At 42.2% G+C, this 13,476-nt stretch overlaps 1 protein-coding gene across 1 annotated transcript in view; it reads left to right on the forward strand.

Moving 5' to 3' along the window:
- The window catches only part of GCLM (glutamate-cysteine ligase modifier subunit), a 72,278-nt gene that overhangs the window by 5,700 nt on the left and 53,102 nt on the right, over positions 1-13,476 (forward strand). The window contains exons 2-3 of the mRNA XM_086957927.1: positions 5,527-5,592; positions 10,883-10,967. Of these exons, the coding sequence (XP_086814053.1) occupies positions 5,527-5,592; positions 10,883-10,967 (151 nt within the window). The remainder of the gene's footprint in view (positions 1-5,526; positions 5,593-10,882; positions 10,968-13,476) is intronic.

Consider the following 13,476-nt stretch of genomic DNA (forward strand, 5'->3'; position numbering starts at 1 on the left):
GATAAAGCTAGTGGCATTGTAAATGGCAATGCCATTTATTTATGTTAAAAAAACATAAATAAAAATAATGTCAAGAGCAATGCCAATAGCTCTAACTTTAACAAAGGCAAAACCATTGCATTGTAAATGCTTGTTTTCTTTGTGATTCACCATTTAAACATTTTGAGAACCACGTTCATCCACAGCAGAGGAATATGAGAGAGAGCCATAAAAAGGGTGCATAGGAGAGGAAAATGAAACAATAAGGATCTACAGGTGGGGTCTCCGATGGAGAGAACCGTAGGATAGAAGGAAGAGAGTCTCTGGGAGGAGCAGGAGAGTAATTTGGGTGTGGAAGATGTAGAGCCTAATGGTGGGCTACCTGGACCAGAGAGAGAATAGCATTTAAACTGAGCAGGACAATTAGGATTCGAGTGTTGGAAAGAGACCTCGATGTATAGGGGCTGAAGTGTGGCCAACTTGTTAACTGGCCTTGAAAACCATTGCCACGGTTCTGCTACTTAGATATTTATCCATAGATTAGCATTTCGTTTTTGCCCTTTTCATATTTTGGCTGTAAAGTGTACCTTGCAGACAATATATGTAGGTTTCGGTTTACCAGCAGATGTGGTGGTGGATCAAGTCCCCCATTAAGTGATACGTTCGCTCATTTACAAGGAATTTTAATTGAGTTATTTTCAGATAATTCGTGCTAGTCAGAATGTTCACACAGTGGAATGTATCTAAACTGTTAGTAAGGATATGCATACACGGTGAAAGAAAAGGAGATGGACAGCAGGGAGATTGAGCTACCACTGCCTTATAGCATAGTATATATCACGTTTAAGTCATTCCTGTTTTAACCCAACTGTATTTTGCAGGTTTGAATTTTTATTTTCACATCTCATTTTTTACCTTTTTCTTTATGTGAGCGTTTCCAAGTTCTGATGGGCAAAGTCCTCGTGACTGAAAAAGGTCCCATAAACTTGTCCGGATTCTCATTTCAAATCATGCTTCGATGTATGGTACACATAACATTAGCGAAAAAGCTTCAGTTATTTTGAATGCAATTTTAGCAAGTTGTGCAGTCAAAAGCTAAGAAAGCACAAGGGAATGAGTTACTCAGGGTCACTATTACGAGTCCCCCGGAGGAGTATGCAGTATTCATTACAGATGATAAAATCAAATACCCGAGGGTTGAATCAATCAATTAGTATTTGTTAAGCGCAGCAACTCAACCGCTAGAGTGTCAAGGTGCAGGGGGAGGGAGGGGTGGGAGGCTGAAGGTCCTACTGTGCGATGAGGTTGAGTAGAAGAGCCAGGTCTTGAGTTCCTTCCTGAACTGGGTTAGGGACGGGGTAGCCTAAGGTGGAGAGGCAGGGTTTTCCAGGTCTTGGCGGTGTAGTAGGAGAAGGATCTTCCTCCGATCCTGGTCTTGCGGATCCTGTGGCGTGGGCCAGTTCGGCAGAGCAGATGTGTCTGGTGGGTACGTGGAATGAGACGGTGGTTCAGGTATGCTGGTACAGCATTGTGGAGGATGTTGAGGACTTGTCTGGCTGCGGCGTTTTGAATGTTCTGCAGTTTCCCGACGAGTTTCTGGCTAACGCCTGCATAGAGTGCGTTGCCATAGTAGTGTCTGCTGCTGATGAGTGCGTGAGCTTCCGTCTTTCTGGCCTTTGTGGGGATCCATCCAAGAGTTTCATCGAGGCCGGATATCCCTTTGTGAAGGACTGCTGAACAGGATTTGCTTCAATGGAGAAGTATGTGGCAGGGCCTGCTGCAAAGTCAAGCCGACTGGTGATGCACATTGATCAGATAGATAAACAGGAAGATCCTGGTCTCCCCTCAGTTCTCGGGCAGTTTTTAGCCAACAATTTTCAGTCCCAAGTTTTGGATTTTGGCTATTTGGGCACCTTTAACACCACCACCAAGGGTTCAGGACTGGAGAGGCACCTCTGGGGGTGAGTGGAGAAATGGTTTAGGACTCTGGTGCGAGTTCAAGTTGGTTGGGGCCCTTTCTGTCCCTGCGGCTCTGATCAGGAGGCCTGTCAACTTGCCCTTGGAGTTCTGGGTCCTTATATTGGCACACGGCTCAAACAGCAGGACAGGCCTCTGAAGCTTCAAGGCAGGCTCCAGTCACAAAGGCAGTCCTCCCAGGTGCAGCACAGCAGTCTTATGAAGTACACTACAGGCCGCAGTAGCAGGCAGTTCTCCAGAAAGGAAACTGAAGAGCGAGTCTCAGAGTCCGATTTTTATACCTGTTGCCTTCTTTAGAGAAATTCTAGAGAAGGCCCTTTAAAGTGGTTGAAGTTTCCTGCCTCCTCTGTCCTGGCTCCATGCTGGCTGCATTAACAAAGGAACAATGCAGTGGCTGTTATTTGTATGAAGACAGGGCACATCCTATTGAGTTGTAAGTGGCACTGTGCCTAGCTTCCCACTCATTCTGCCAGTGATGACCCTTCCAGGCCCACCTAATCCCTCTGTGTGGGCGGAATAAACAAAGTGCAATTGCCAACTACACCTAGTCATGTGACCCATGAACAGACTGCAGGCACATAATAGTTAGGGCAGAAAAATGCCAACTTTGTAAAAGTTTTTTTTAATCTATATGCAAAAAAAAGACTCAGACCAATTGAATCATAAAGTGGTCTTAGTCTGTTTAATCAATAAACAGCCTCATTGAGTCAGCGGTTAGGACCTTTTTTATACAAACAGTTGTATAGGCCCCTCCTGACCGTTGTTTGGACCAAAACCCCCGTTTTTGTAAAAAACACTTTGTAAAGGTGTCATTTTCAAAATTGTAATTTAAAATCCGACTTTACCATTAAAGAGGATTTTAAATTACAATTTGTCAGACACCAAACATGAAATCTTTACATGTTCCCAATCAAAAGTTAGCATTTATTAAATGGTATAAAGCAACCCAATATTATGCTATGGAAGAGTTGGACTTCACAGTAGTGAAAAACAAATGTAGGAGTTTTTCACTACTAAGACATGTATGACTCAAATGTACACATCTAACCTTCTAATTACAATGCACCCTGCCCTATGGGCTACCTGGTGCCTACCTTAGAGGCGACATGTAATAAAAGGGGAGTTTAAGGCTTGGAAAGGGGGTTATTTTCCTAAGTCGAATTGACAGTTTCAAACTCCATTCAGGTTGCAATGGCGGATCGGGATAGGTTTTAAGTGGCTAATCTAGTGAATGATCAGGTATGTATGCCTTCAAGGGATTTTATTTCACAATATTTTGTCTCTTTACCAGAGAGTTTCAACTTATAAGGGTCAAAAGAATAGACACCATTCTTTTTTGGAAAATAATTCCTATTCTTAAACAATTTGACACCATTGAATCTATGTTAGCGTCTAACTTTGTATAATTTAGTTTACTCCTACAATGTATTAAGTAAACTTACACATGCTGTCAAAGTAGTCATACAAAAAAGGAAAAACTGAGAAGGTGTATATAGAAAAATAGATGATTTTATCTTGGTAATTCATTTGACCAAGATAAAATCATCTATTTTTCTATATACACCCTCTCAGTTTTTCCTTTTTTGTATGACTACTTTGACAGCATGTGTAAGTTTACTTACTACATTGTAGGAGTAAACTAAATTATACAAAGTTAGACGCTACCATAGATTCAATGGTGTCAAATTGATTAAGAATAGGAATTATTTTACAAAAAAGAAAGGTGTCTATTCATTTGACCCTCATAAGTTGAAACTCTCTGGTAAAGAGACAAAATATTGTGAAATAAAGTCCCTTGAAGGCATACATACCTGATCATTGATTTTTGCCCAAGCCCTCAAGGGTTGTTTGGGTTGCCCATTTTTTTTATATAATGTAGTGAATGGCACAATAAGTGCTGCAGGCCCAATAATAGCGATTAATTTACAGGCCCTGGTATGTTGTATACCACTTTACTAGGGACTTGTAAGTAAATTAAATATGCCAATTAGGTGTAAGCCAATGTTATCATATTTTAGAGAGTGAGCACAAAAACAATAGCCCTGATTAGCAGTGGTAAAGTGTTCAGAGTATCAAGGCCAACAACATTTTTTATCAAATTAGGGGAGAGAAGGGAAATGTTTTGGGGAAGACCACCCTAAAATTTACTGGTCTAACACCACGTAAAAAAGTTATACGGTGTATGTGCTATCATTAGCCTTAATAATTGAAATCACATTTCCAAGCAACCATCCCGAGTTAACCCTGACTCTTAATCAAAAAAGGCATCTCTTACAGTTGAGTTAGGTCCTGTGGCGAACCCACCATAGGCAACCAATGCCCGCAGGCTGCCAACTCCATGCCACACACAGTCTTTGGCTTTAGTCTTCGGGCCATGGGGACACTGTCCCCCAGGGTCAAAACGTGTGTGTGTGTGTGTGTATATATATATATATATATATATATATATATATATATATATATTAACCCCTCCCATGCTGATGACGAGCTCAGCTCGTCATGAGCCTCGGTGCTCGTGTGCTGATGACGACCTGAGCTCGTCATGGCCGTTAAAACGCTCACAAGCGGGGATAATTCCCCTTCTGTGCTGAGCTTTCAAAGGAAACGGTTGGCCGTGACGAGCTCAGCTCATCATCAGCACACGAGCACCGTGGCTCATGGCGAACTCAGCTCGTCATGAGCACTGGGGCGCTGTGCGTGCCCCCCGCCCCCCAGCACAGCGGGGGAATAACCCCCGCAGGCAAAGGGTTAAGGGGAGGGGGCATTGCCCCCTCTCCAAGCCTTAATTGACCCGAGGGACACATTACAGCGGCCCAAATTGCAATAAAAAAGGGAGGGGGAGCGTTGACCCCCCCCTCCCGCAGAGGCTTAATAGGCCCCAGGTACCCCTTCCCCTTGGGCCATATTCCATTAAAAAGGGGAAGAGGTCCCCCTCCACAAGGCTATTTCCCCCCAGGGGACCCCATCTTACAGGCTCTTTCTACATTATAGGTGAGTACCCCAGTGCCCATCTGGGGCACCCACCAAGCAAACACATATTGAGGGGGGGTGACCCCTCACCAGCCTCATTAGGCCACGGGGACCCCGTCCTTGTGGGCCAAATTCAATTAAAAAGGGGAGGGGTCCAACAGAGACCCATCCTCATGCCTTATTAGGTCCCGGGGACCCCACTGCCCAGGGCCAAATTGAACTAAAAAGGAGAGGGACCATGCAGACCCCCTCCCCACTCCACCCCCCTCCCTCCCCCCAGCCTTCATAGACCCTGGGGCTGTATGTTATTTACAAGCCTTATTATGTTCTAGAGACCCTATCCCATCTCCGGGGCCACAGATGGGTGCCCCACACACTCCCTCACTGGCTGTACTGCCAAACACCTGTAATCTGCCCATTATCCTGTATAATGTTTAACACCGTAGACAATTTTGTTTACAGTTTCAAACTTGTATTCTTACTAAATTCGCTTGGCTGTGTGTGCCATGGCTTGTTAGATTGCTCTCCGTGGATCTCTCCCATATAGTACAGTTATTGACCTACAATGATTGTAACAAAAATATTACTTCTTCTTTACAGCTATGGGACTGCATACGAACAACTTTAGATGAGTGGAGTTTAAAGATCAGTCCAGAATTGCTTCAGGTAAGGAAAAATAAGAAAAAGGTTTTGTTTGGTTTCTGAAACATATTTTTGCTGATGAACAAGTTTCAGTAGAAGGAAAAGGGGAAGGGCTGGAAAGAGGAAGGGAGATCTTTCTACTATGTTAAAAGACATTACTTGGGATCCCCTGGAAAGTCCTGCTTTCGTGTCTAAACTTTATGCAATGTGTTATTTCGAATTTTGTATTAAGTAATGAGCATATGCCTCCTTAATTCCACCCTTCCTTCCTTAACGCAGATTCCTTGAATTCATCTACGCTGTTTGGTTATGCATCTTATCCTCCATTCAATCTAATTTATTAGCCTGACATTTTCCACCAACCAAAGGTTACTATAGACACTAATATTACAGACTAACCTATTCCAGGACTATGCAGAGGCCGCCATTGCAGAGTAACCCGCTTTCAGTTTCTTAACCATGAAAGTGTATCCTAAAAATAGTGCTACTGCATAAAGAAATACGGGATGGTACGCTGATGCTCATATTATAATATATTTGCAGCACTTGTTACTGCATTTTCTGCTATGCTACAGCTTAACACTACAACTGTCACTAGCTTAATGATGCCAATTATGTTTTTTGTTGACCCAGAAGCTGGAGGGGTAAGTTGTGCTTCAGTGTCAAAGTCAAAGTCAAAGTCAATTTTATTGTATAAAATTATTAAAAATCATTACAAAAATGCATATTGACCGTCATAGGAAATAAAACACTTTAAAAAAAAAAAATTTTTAGCAGTTAAAACGGTTTGTCAAGTGGCAAAGTAAGTGTCAACATTTCAGTTTGGAGGTATAGTTCCATGGTCAGCTTGCTGTAAGAGAGATTCGGCTTTCATCATAAATTTGACCCCCCTGCAGGCCAACATAGGACATGATCCATCTAGCCATCGAATTACGGCTTGCCTGCAAGTCCGAATGTTCAATTTGTTAAAAATGTTCTTTAAAAGACGTCTCCTCAGGTCCTTAAGTGCCGGACACACACATAGTAAGTGCGTTAGGGTTTCATTTCGGTATCCACATAGACGACAATGGGGGTCAGTATGACAATTTTTCCAGGCTGGTAGCAAGTCCTTTGAGAACTGTAGACCTAGTCGGTGTTTTATATATCTTTGTTTTAACAAACTGTTAAAGTGACTTTCTAAGTAGGTCTGTGGTTTTATCCAGTAATATGAATTAATCACAGTCCACCCGTGTCGTCTTTTTGCGATATTTATCTTGTCTTCGAGGTAGGATTCCCATTTTACCGCATTGTTTACAATTTTATCAAAGGTGGATCTATCTGGCTTCGTGTCCCAAGTTTCTTCAATTCCTATGCAATTTAGGGATTGAGACAGGTAACCTCCCCAACTGTTTGAAACTTGCTGTTTCTGCTGGGTTTCGATTTCTTTCCAGCACAGATTGTCCAATGAGTTGGCTTCCGACAAACGTATTTTATGGCAGAGTTTCACAAAGGTTCCCATACTGCGAAACTTCTGATTTAGACGGCCAAATTCTAGACGGACCTGTGCCGGAGCCGACGAATTTGGTAGGTTTAGGACTGCCTTGTATACCTTTGTTTGTAGGCTGTTTAGCAGCCCTGCTTCTTTGCCACACCAGGTGGCCAATGCGTATGACAAGGTTGGTAAGGTTTGAGCTTTTATTACTTTCAGCAGGTGTGTATAATTTGGACAACTTAGTTTCTTTTGTAGTTGCCGGTATGCGTAGATCAAAGACTGTGTTTTTGCTTTTAGCTCGGTTTTATGTTCTTTGTTCGTTGTGCTTCAGTGATTTTGACTTGTGACCTGAAGGACACACAAAAGTCCTGCTGTAAGTAATCAACCCCTGAAGTCATCTTGTGTCTTTTTATTTGTGTTTCTTGACTTCAAACTCTTTAAATACAATCTTTTCCAAGTCGACTTTCAATACCACCATACCATAGCGTAAGAGTATTTGTATCACTGGAATGCAGCCCTTGGGGCCAGATGTAGGTAGGCATTTACCGGTCGGTAACGGACGAATTCGGCCGTTACCGACCGGTAAATGCAATTTGAGATGTAGGGCCCTGTATTTTACAGAATCGGTAAATTTACCGATCGGTACATTTACCGATTCTGTAAAATACTGAATCGGTATTTTTACCGATTCGGTAAAATTGATATGTAGGTGGGACTCTTCTGAGTCCCAAAGGGCTTAACGAATCGGTATTTTACCATGAAATCCAACCTCATGGTAAAATACCGATTCCGGTGTGCATGCACATGTGTGCATGCACACCTATGCCATGTGGCAGGCAGACCTGCCCCTAGGGCTTGTATGCCTGCCACATAGCACCCAATCCTGTTTAGGGGGTGCCAGGGGGTGTCAAAGTGACACCCCCTGCACCCTTGTGAAATTCGGTATTTACCGATTCGGTAAATACCGAATCGGTAAAGCCTATTGATTCCTATGGGCTTTGAAGCCCATAGGAATCAATAGGCTTTACCGATTCGGTATTTACCGAATCGGTAAATACCGAATTTTACCGATTCGGTAAAAGGGAACATCTGGATTCCCTACATACCAACCCCTCATATTTACCGAATCTTAATTACCGAATCGGTAAAATTCGGTAATTTTCGGTAATTAAGATTCGGTAAATGTTACTTACCTACATCTGGCCCTTGGAGTCCTAGTAGGGTCAATTGGAATCAATTAGATGTGAGCAAAAGACATTGGGCCATATGTAGGTGGACAAATACCGGTCGGTAACGGCCGATTTAGGCCGTTACCGACCGGTATTTGTAGTTTCAGATGTAGGGGGCCAGATAATTGCTGATTCTGTATATTTACCGAATCGGTAAATTACCGAATCGGTAAATGTGCAGAATCGGTAATATGGGATGTAGGTGGCACTGGAAACAGTGCCACAGGCCCTTAGAAATTCGTTATTTACCATGAAATACAATGGCATGGTAAATAACGAATTTTTGTGTACATGCACATCTGTGCATGTACACCTGTGCCATGTGGCACACATACATGCCCTAAGGGGCATGTATGTGTGTCACATTGCACACAAGCCAGAATCAGGGGTGCAACAGGGTGTCAAAGTGACACCCTGTCCCCCTTGACAAATCGGTAAATTTACCGAATCGGTATTTACCGATTCGGTAATTGCCATTGATTCCTATGGGCCTTGAGGCCCATAGGAATCAATGGCAATTACCGAATTGGTAAATACCGATTCGGTAATTACCGAATATTACCGATTCAGTCATTTAAAAAAAATTATTACCTACATGGCATTTACCGAATTGTAAATACCAAATCGGTAAAATTCGGTATTTACGATTCGGTAAATGCCATTTACCTACATATGGCCCATTGTGTCCTATCATCTTTACATTTAAAGCTGAATTTCACACAGAACCTTGAATTATTATTCTTAGTTCTAGATCTCATTATCTTAAGGCAAGCAGAGTATCTACTTTCTGGTATGATATGTGCCCCATTGATCCTTTTTCAGATGGATCAGTCCAGTTGGGCACAGCTCTTGAAGGGACAAGCAATCTACATATGTTGTGTTACAGGCATATCTGGTAGCAAGAGCCACGCTGTTACTGTAGGCATAGACATTTGTAGCAAGGGACCTGGCAGGACAAACTATGGCTTATGAATACTTGCACACCTAATCCAATCAGAGTGCAGATTGGCAGCATTGTGCTTAAGTACCTGGTTTGAAGGCCGGGACTAATGATCACTCCCTGAGCACTGTACACATTTTACCGTGCTCATGCAAGTCACTGCACACTTCCTGGGATTTTCACCATCTACAAATTAAGACGATTTGGGAGTAAGTAAAATTATTGATTTACTGGGAAGAAGCTTCTTTCTACAGTTTAATGCACAGGGTATTGGTCTCAGTAATGCCAAATTGCAGTGAGATTGACATTCCAAAAGGTAGCTGTGATGGATACTAGATATGGAGGAAGGAGGTAACTTGGCGGTTACAGGTATCTCCTTTAGCTGTGCCAAAGGTAGACTGAAAGTATGATGTGTGCTGGATGAGAAAAAAGAGCAGTCCAGGCTTATTGTATACCAATGTAAATTGTGGTGGGCATACAGTTATTGAGCTTAGGAGAGGTTCCACATCTTTTCATGGCCTTTCCACCATGTCGATCATGCTGAAGCTTACCATAAATTCACCAGGTATTCTAGTAGCTGTATTTCAAGACCTTTGTAGTGTCCTTACTGTGATATGGTTTACCACATTGAGAGTTACTTTAATGCTGGCTGTGCTCCGAGCTGATCAATAATTGTGTTGGGTGAATATTATGTAGACTGGTTGTAGGTGCGGTGTTAGTGGTGCAGGACTTGTCTTTGCCAAGGGCTTTTGCTGGCAAAGAGTGCTGGGGTATTTGCTAGAGCAATACGCTTATTTGCAAAATAAAACCTCCCAGAAACCCTTCTTTGGGACCTGTTTGCACAAACAGAGGTCACAAAACGACTATCCATATTTTGTGTTTAATTCGAGAATGGTCTTCACGTTCAATTGCGAGGGTTGAAATACAGTTATCAGTGACTGCACTTGTCAAATAGGTGAACGGCGTGTGTGGCCATGGAGCAGTATTTTCCTATTACATGGTCGTATTGTGACCTAGAATGACTTTCTCATTACTGGAAGAAAGCCAGTAAATGGATAACTCGTGACAGATTAGAAGTTGGCAAAGTTGAGCGGCGTGCTGATTTAGTTTGTTGAGTATGTTTAACTTTGTAAGAAGGGAGGATATATTAACCACTCAAGTGGATCCCAGCCTGGGGACACTTATGCAGTAGACACAGGGCTGGGTTCAAAAGTGCTCAGTTTTGGCAGGGTGATAGTGGGGTGCTCCTATGTTAGAGCTGCTTTCGTTTTTGCTTTAATTTTTTAAATAAGCAATAAGCTGTGTAGTTTCTTTAAAAAAAAAAGAGATTTTGAGCTTCCAGTCTGGTTTGAGCCGTGCACGTTTTGAAGACTGGATCTCAATGTACGCTTTTACGCCTCCGAAATAAAATGCACACTTTGTATTGCATGTTCTGTTGGCATTGGAGCGTTTTATGTGCCATGGGGGCTTGCTTCTTAATTGGTATGCAGTTAGTGTTGCACATAATCCAAATGATCAAAGTCTGCTTGGGAAGCTACGCCACGCCATCAGGCTGTGACCCTTTTGTCACGATGGGTTCTCTTTTTGGTTCTTTCCATTTATTTATTTTTTCGAATGACTTAAGACAGCTACTGAGAATCGGAGAAACCAAATTTACCGTGATGTTTTTTGCAGGAATCGCCAAGCATCCTGGAATGTAGTGTGGCTCAGGCTACAGAAACAATTAACCCCGAAGAAAGGGAAGAAATGAAAGTTACTGGTAAGGACAAAATGGCCCTTGTTATTTTTTCAATTACTGATAAGAATAGAAGGAATAAAAGTGCCTGTAGCTGGAAGGATCTGGTATGCACTGTCATACTGGATGCCACAGTCTACCTTCCACTTTGCCTCTAGGGAAGCCGTTGCATGTAGTGGGCGGGTTCACCAAGCTTGTTTTGCTGGTTTAACCTAGGCGTGTTCCCGGAGAAAAAGCCCTAACGTATGTGTGTGTAATACTTGCATGATTAACTGATCAAAGAAGTCAAATAAATGCGTACAGAGGTGTCTCGCTCAAAAGCTGGTGATACGCAGCAAAGCCTCGGAGTCTGCTGGGTCATCATGACATGTACATTTGTCATAATCAGTCTCATTGGGAGTTCTGAGGAAGCCCTAGAGGCTAAGGAATGCACTTATCATACTTCTCTCTACCTACATGTACATTTAAACCTTACACCTAACTAAAGAGGACTTGTCGATGCAGCACTTGCAAGATGTGTTAAAATTGGTAGATTTTGGGAGAAAAGACTATTTTCCGAAAGAAGAAAATACTTTTTTTTGTACTGATGCATATTTGATGTACAGTTATGGCAATGGCTCTTTATCACCTTTGTAAGTCATTACCACATATATATGCACTTACCTTATGCAATACACATACAACAAGAATTGCATGCAATATTAAGCAAAATGGGAAGTCCAAAGTAATGAAAACGTTCAAACGTAAATTGCTTTTTTCAGCACATTTATGAACCATATATTAATGTGGATTTATATCAAACGAAACGTGAACGAAAGGAGCACTTTGTAGTGCTAGAGCTGATCGATTACAGGGAGGACTATGGAGTGGGCACTGGTATGTGCACAACAGAAGGACTCTATAAAGTGAAGGCTGTAGGGCGGCAGAGAGAAGGTGGTGGAAGTTGGGAATAGCAGCTATATTGACAGCTAGCAGAGTGGGTTGGGGATGGCTGAACTTCAGGGCGAGCGACTGCATGGGAAGCAGAGCAATAAGGTAGCGTCAGGGAAAGGATGGGAGAGTAAGGGATTGGAAGAAGGACTTTTTACAGAGGTCAGATTGAGTTTGAGTGGAGGAGGCGTGCATGGCCTGCTAGGGAGCACAGGGATTTAAGTTTGCGTGTAAAAGGGCGTACTTCACCTTTGTTCTGTCGTTAATAAAAGGGTGATTAAAAGTTTATTTAAATATTTGCCTAAAGAATGAAGGATAGTTAAGGAGTAGAAGCACATCTGACTAAACGTTAGTGTCTAGCAGCCACGAAGACCAATTATAGTGCTATATCACATCGGGTTCTTTAAATTGTTTCTTGGATACCAACCTTTAGTGAAAATAATTCAGTTTGAAGGTTAGTAAAGTAGTAACTGAATTCGGAAGGCCCCATTCACAAAAAGTATAAAAACACATGCAGAGATTAACCCTTTTTACTTTGAATATACTTATACACTTTATTACAGTTCACAACCATTTCAAGTAGTTCACCTGGAGAGCTGCGCCAGGTGCGGTTTTCCAGGCATACGACTGGGAATGTCATGTGATATTTTTTTCAACTTGCCATTTTCCCCCCTAATGTGTGTTTGTACATAAGATTACAACTACGAACTGTAACAAGCAGCCCGATGTACAAATCCACGTTTTGTTTTTCCTTTATTTTCTCCATAGAGAGAACATTTCCCCCATGGTGAAACTTCTTCTCCGAAACCACAAACAAGTTTAAGATGATCTCTTCCCTTTCCCATCCTGGAACGGGGAGTTACTTCAGCCCTTTTCTGAAGTAAAACTGAAACGAGAGTTTCAAAACTACCCCTCTTGGTATTAATCATGGCAACTTTAAACAGGATTAACAATTTAGGCTGTGTTTATGGGTGTCCCAATAAATGTCAGTATGAGCACTAACGTCTGTTGCTGCATATCAGACTTACTAATTTCACAGCAAAGACTGCTCACTTCAGTATTTCCTTGGGTAAATTTTTATAGTGAAAACCTGCTACAATTTACTAGGGGTAAAATGCATGGTAAATACCAGGACTAGGGGATTTGGTGCAGAAACACCAAAATAGCAAGTTACTTACCTTCGGTAACGCCTTTTCTGGTGGATACTCTATTTATCCATTGAGTCCTCAATTTACTAGGGGTAAAATGCATGGTAAATACCAGGACTAGGGGATTTGGTGCAGAAACACCAAAATAACAAGTTACTTACCTTCGGTAACGCCTTTTCTGGTGGATACTCTATTTATCCATTGAGTCCTCAATTTACTAGGGGTAAAATGCATGGTAAATACCAGGACTAGGGGATTTGGTGCAGAAACACCAAAATAACAAGTTACTTACCTTCGGTAACGCCTTTTCTGGTGGATACTCTATTTATCCATGGAGTCCTCATTTTTAGAATATCCCCAGGCACCAGGCTAGATCCAGAAACATTCACACAGCAGTGCTCCCACGCTACAGTATGTGGAGCCATGTAGCTCCACATGGTTACATCAGTTTCTTT

Source organism: Lissotriton vulgaris, chromosome 1_1 (genome assembly GCF_964263255.1).
Source record: "Lissotriton vulgaris chromosome 1_1, aLisVul1.2, whole genome shotgun sequence".
In the NCBI taxonomy this organism is placed as follows: domain Eukaryota; kingdom Metazoa; phylum Chordata; class Amphibia; order Caudata; family Salamandridae; genus Lissotriton; species Lissotriton vulgaris.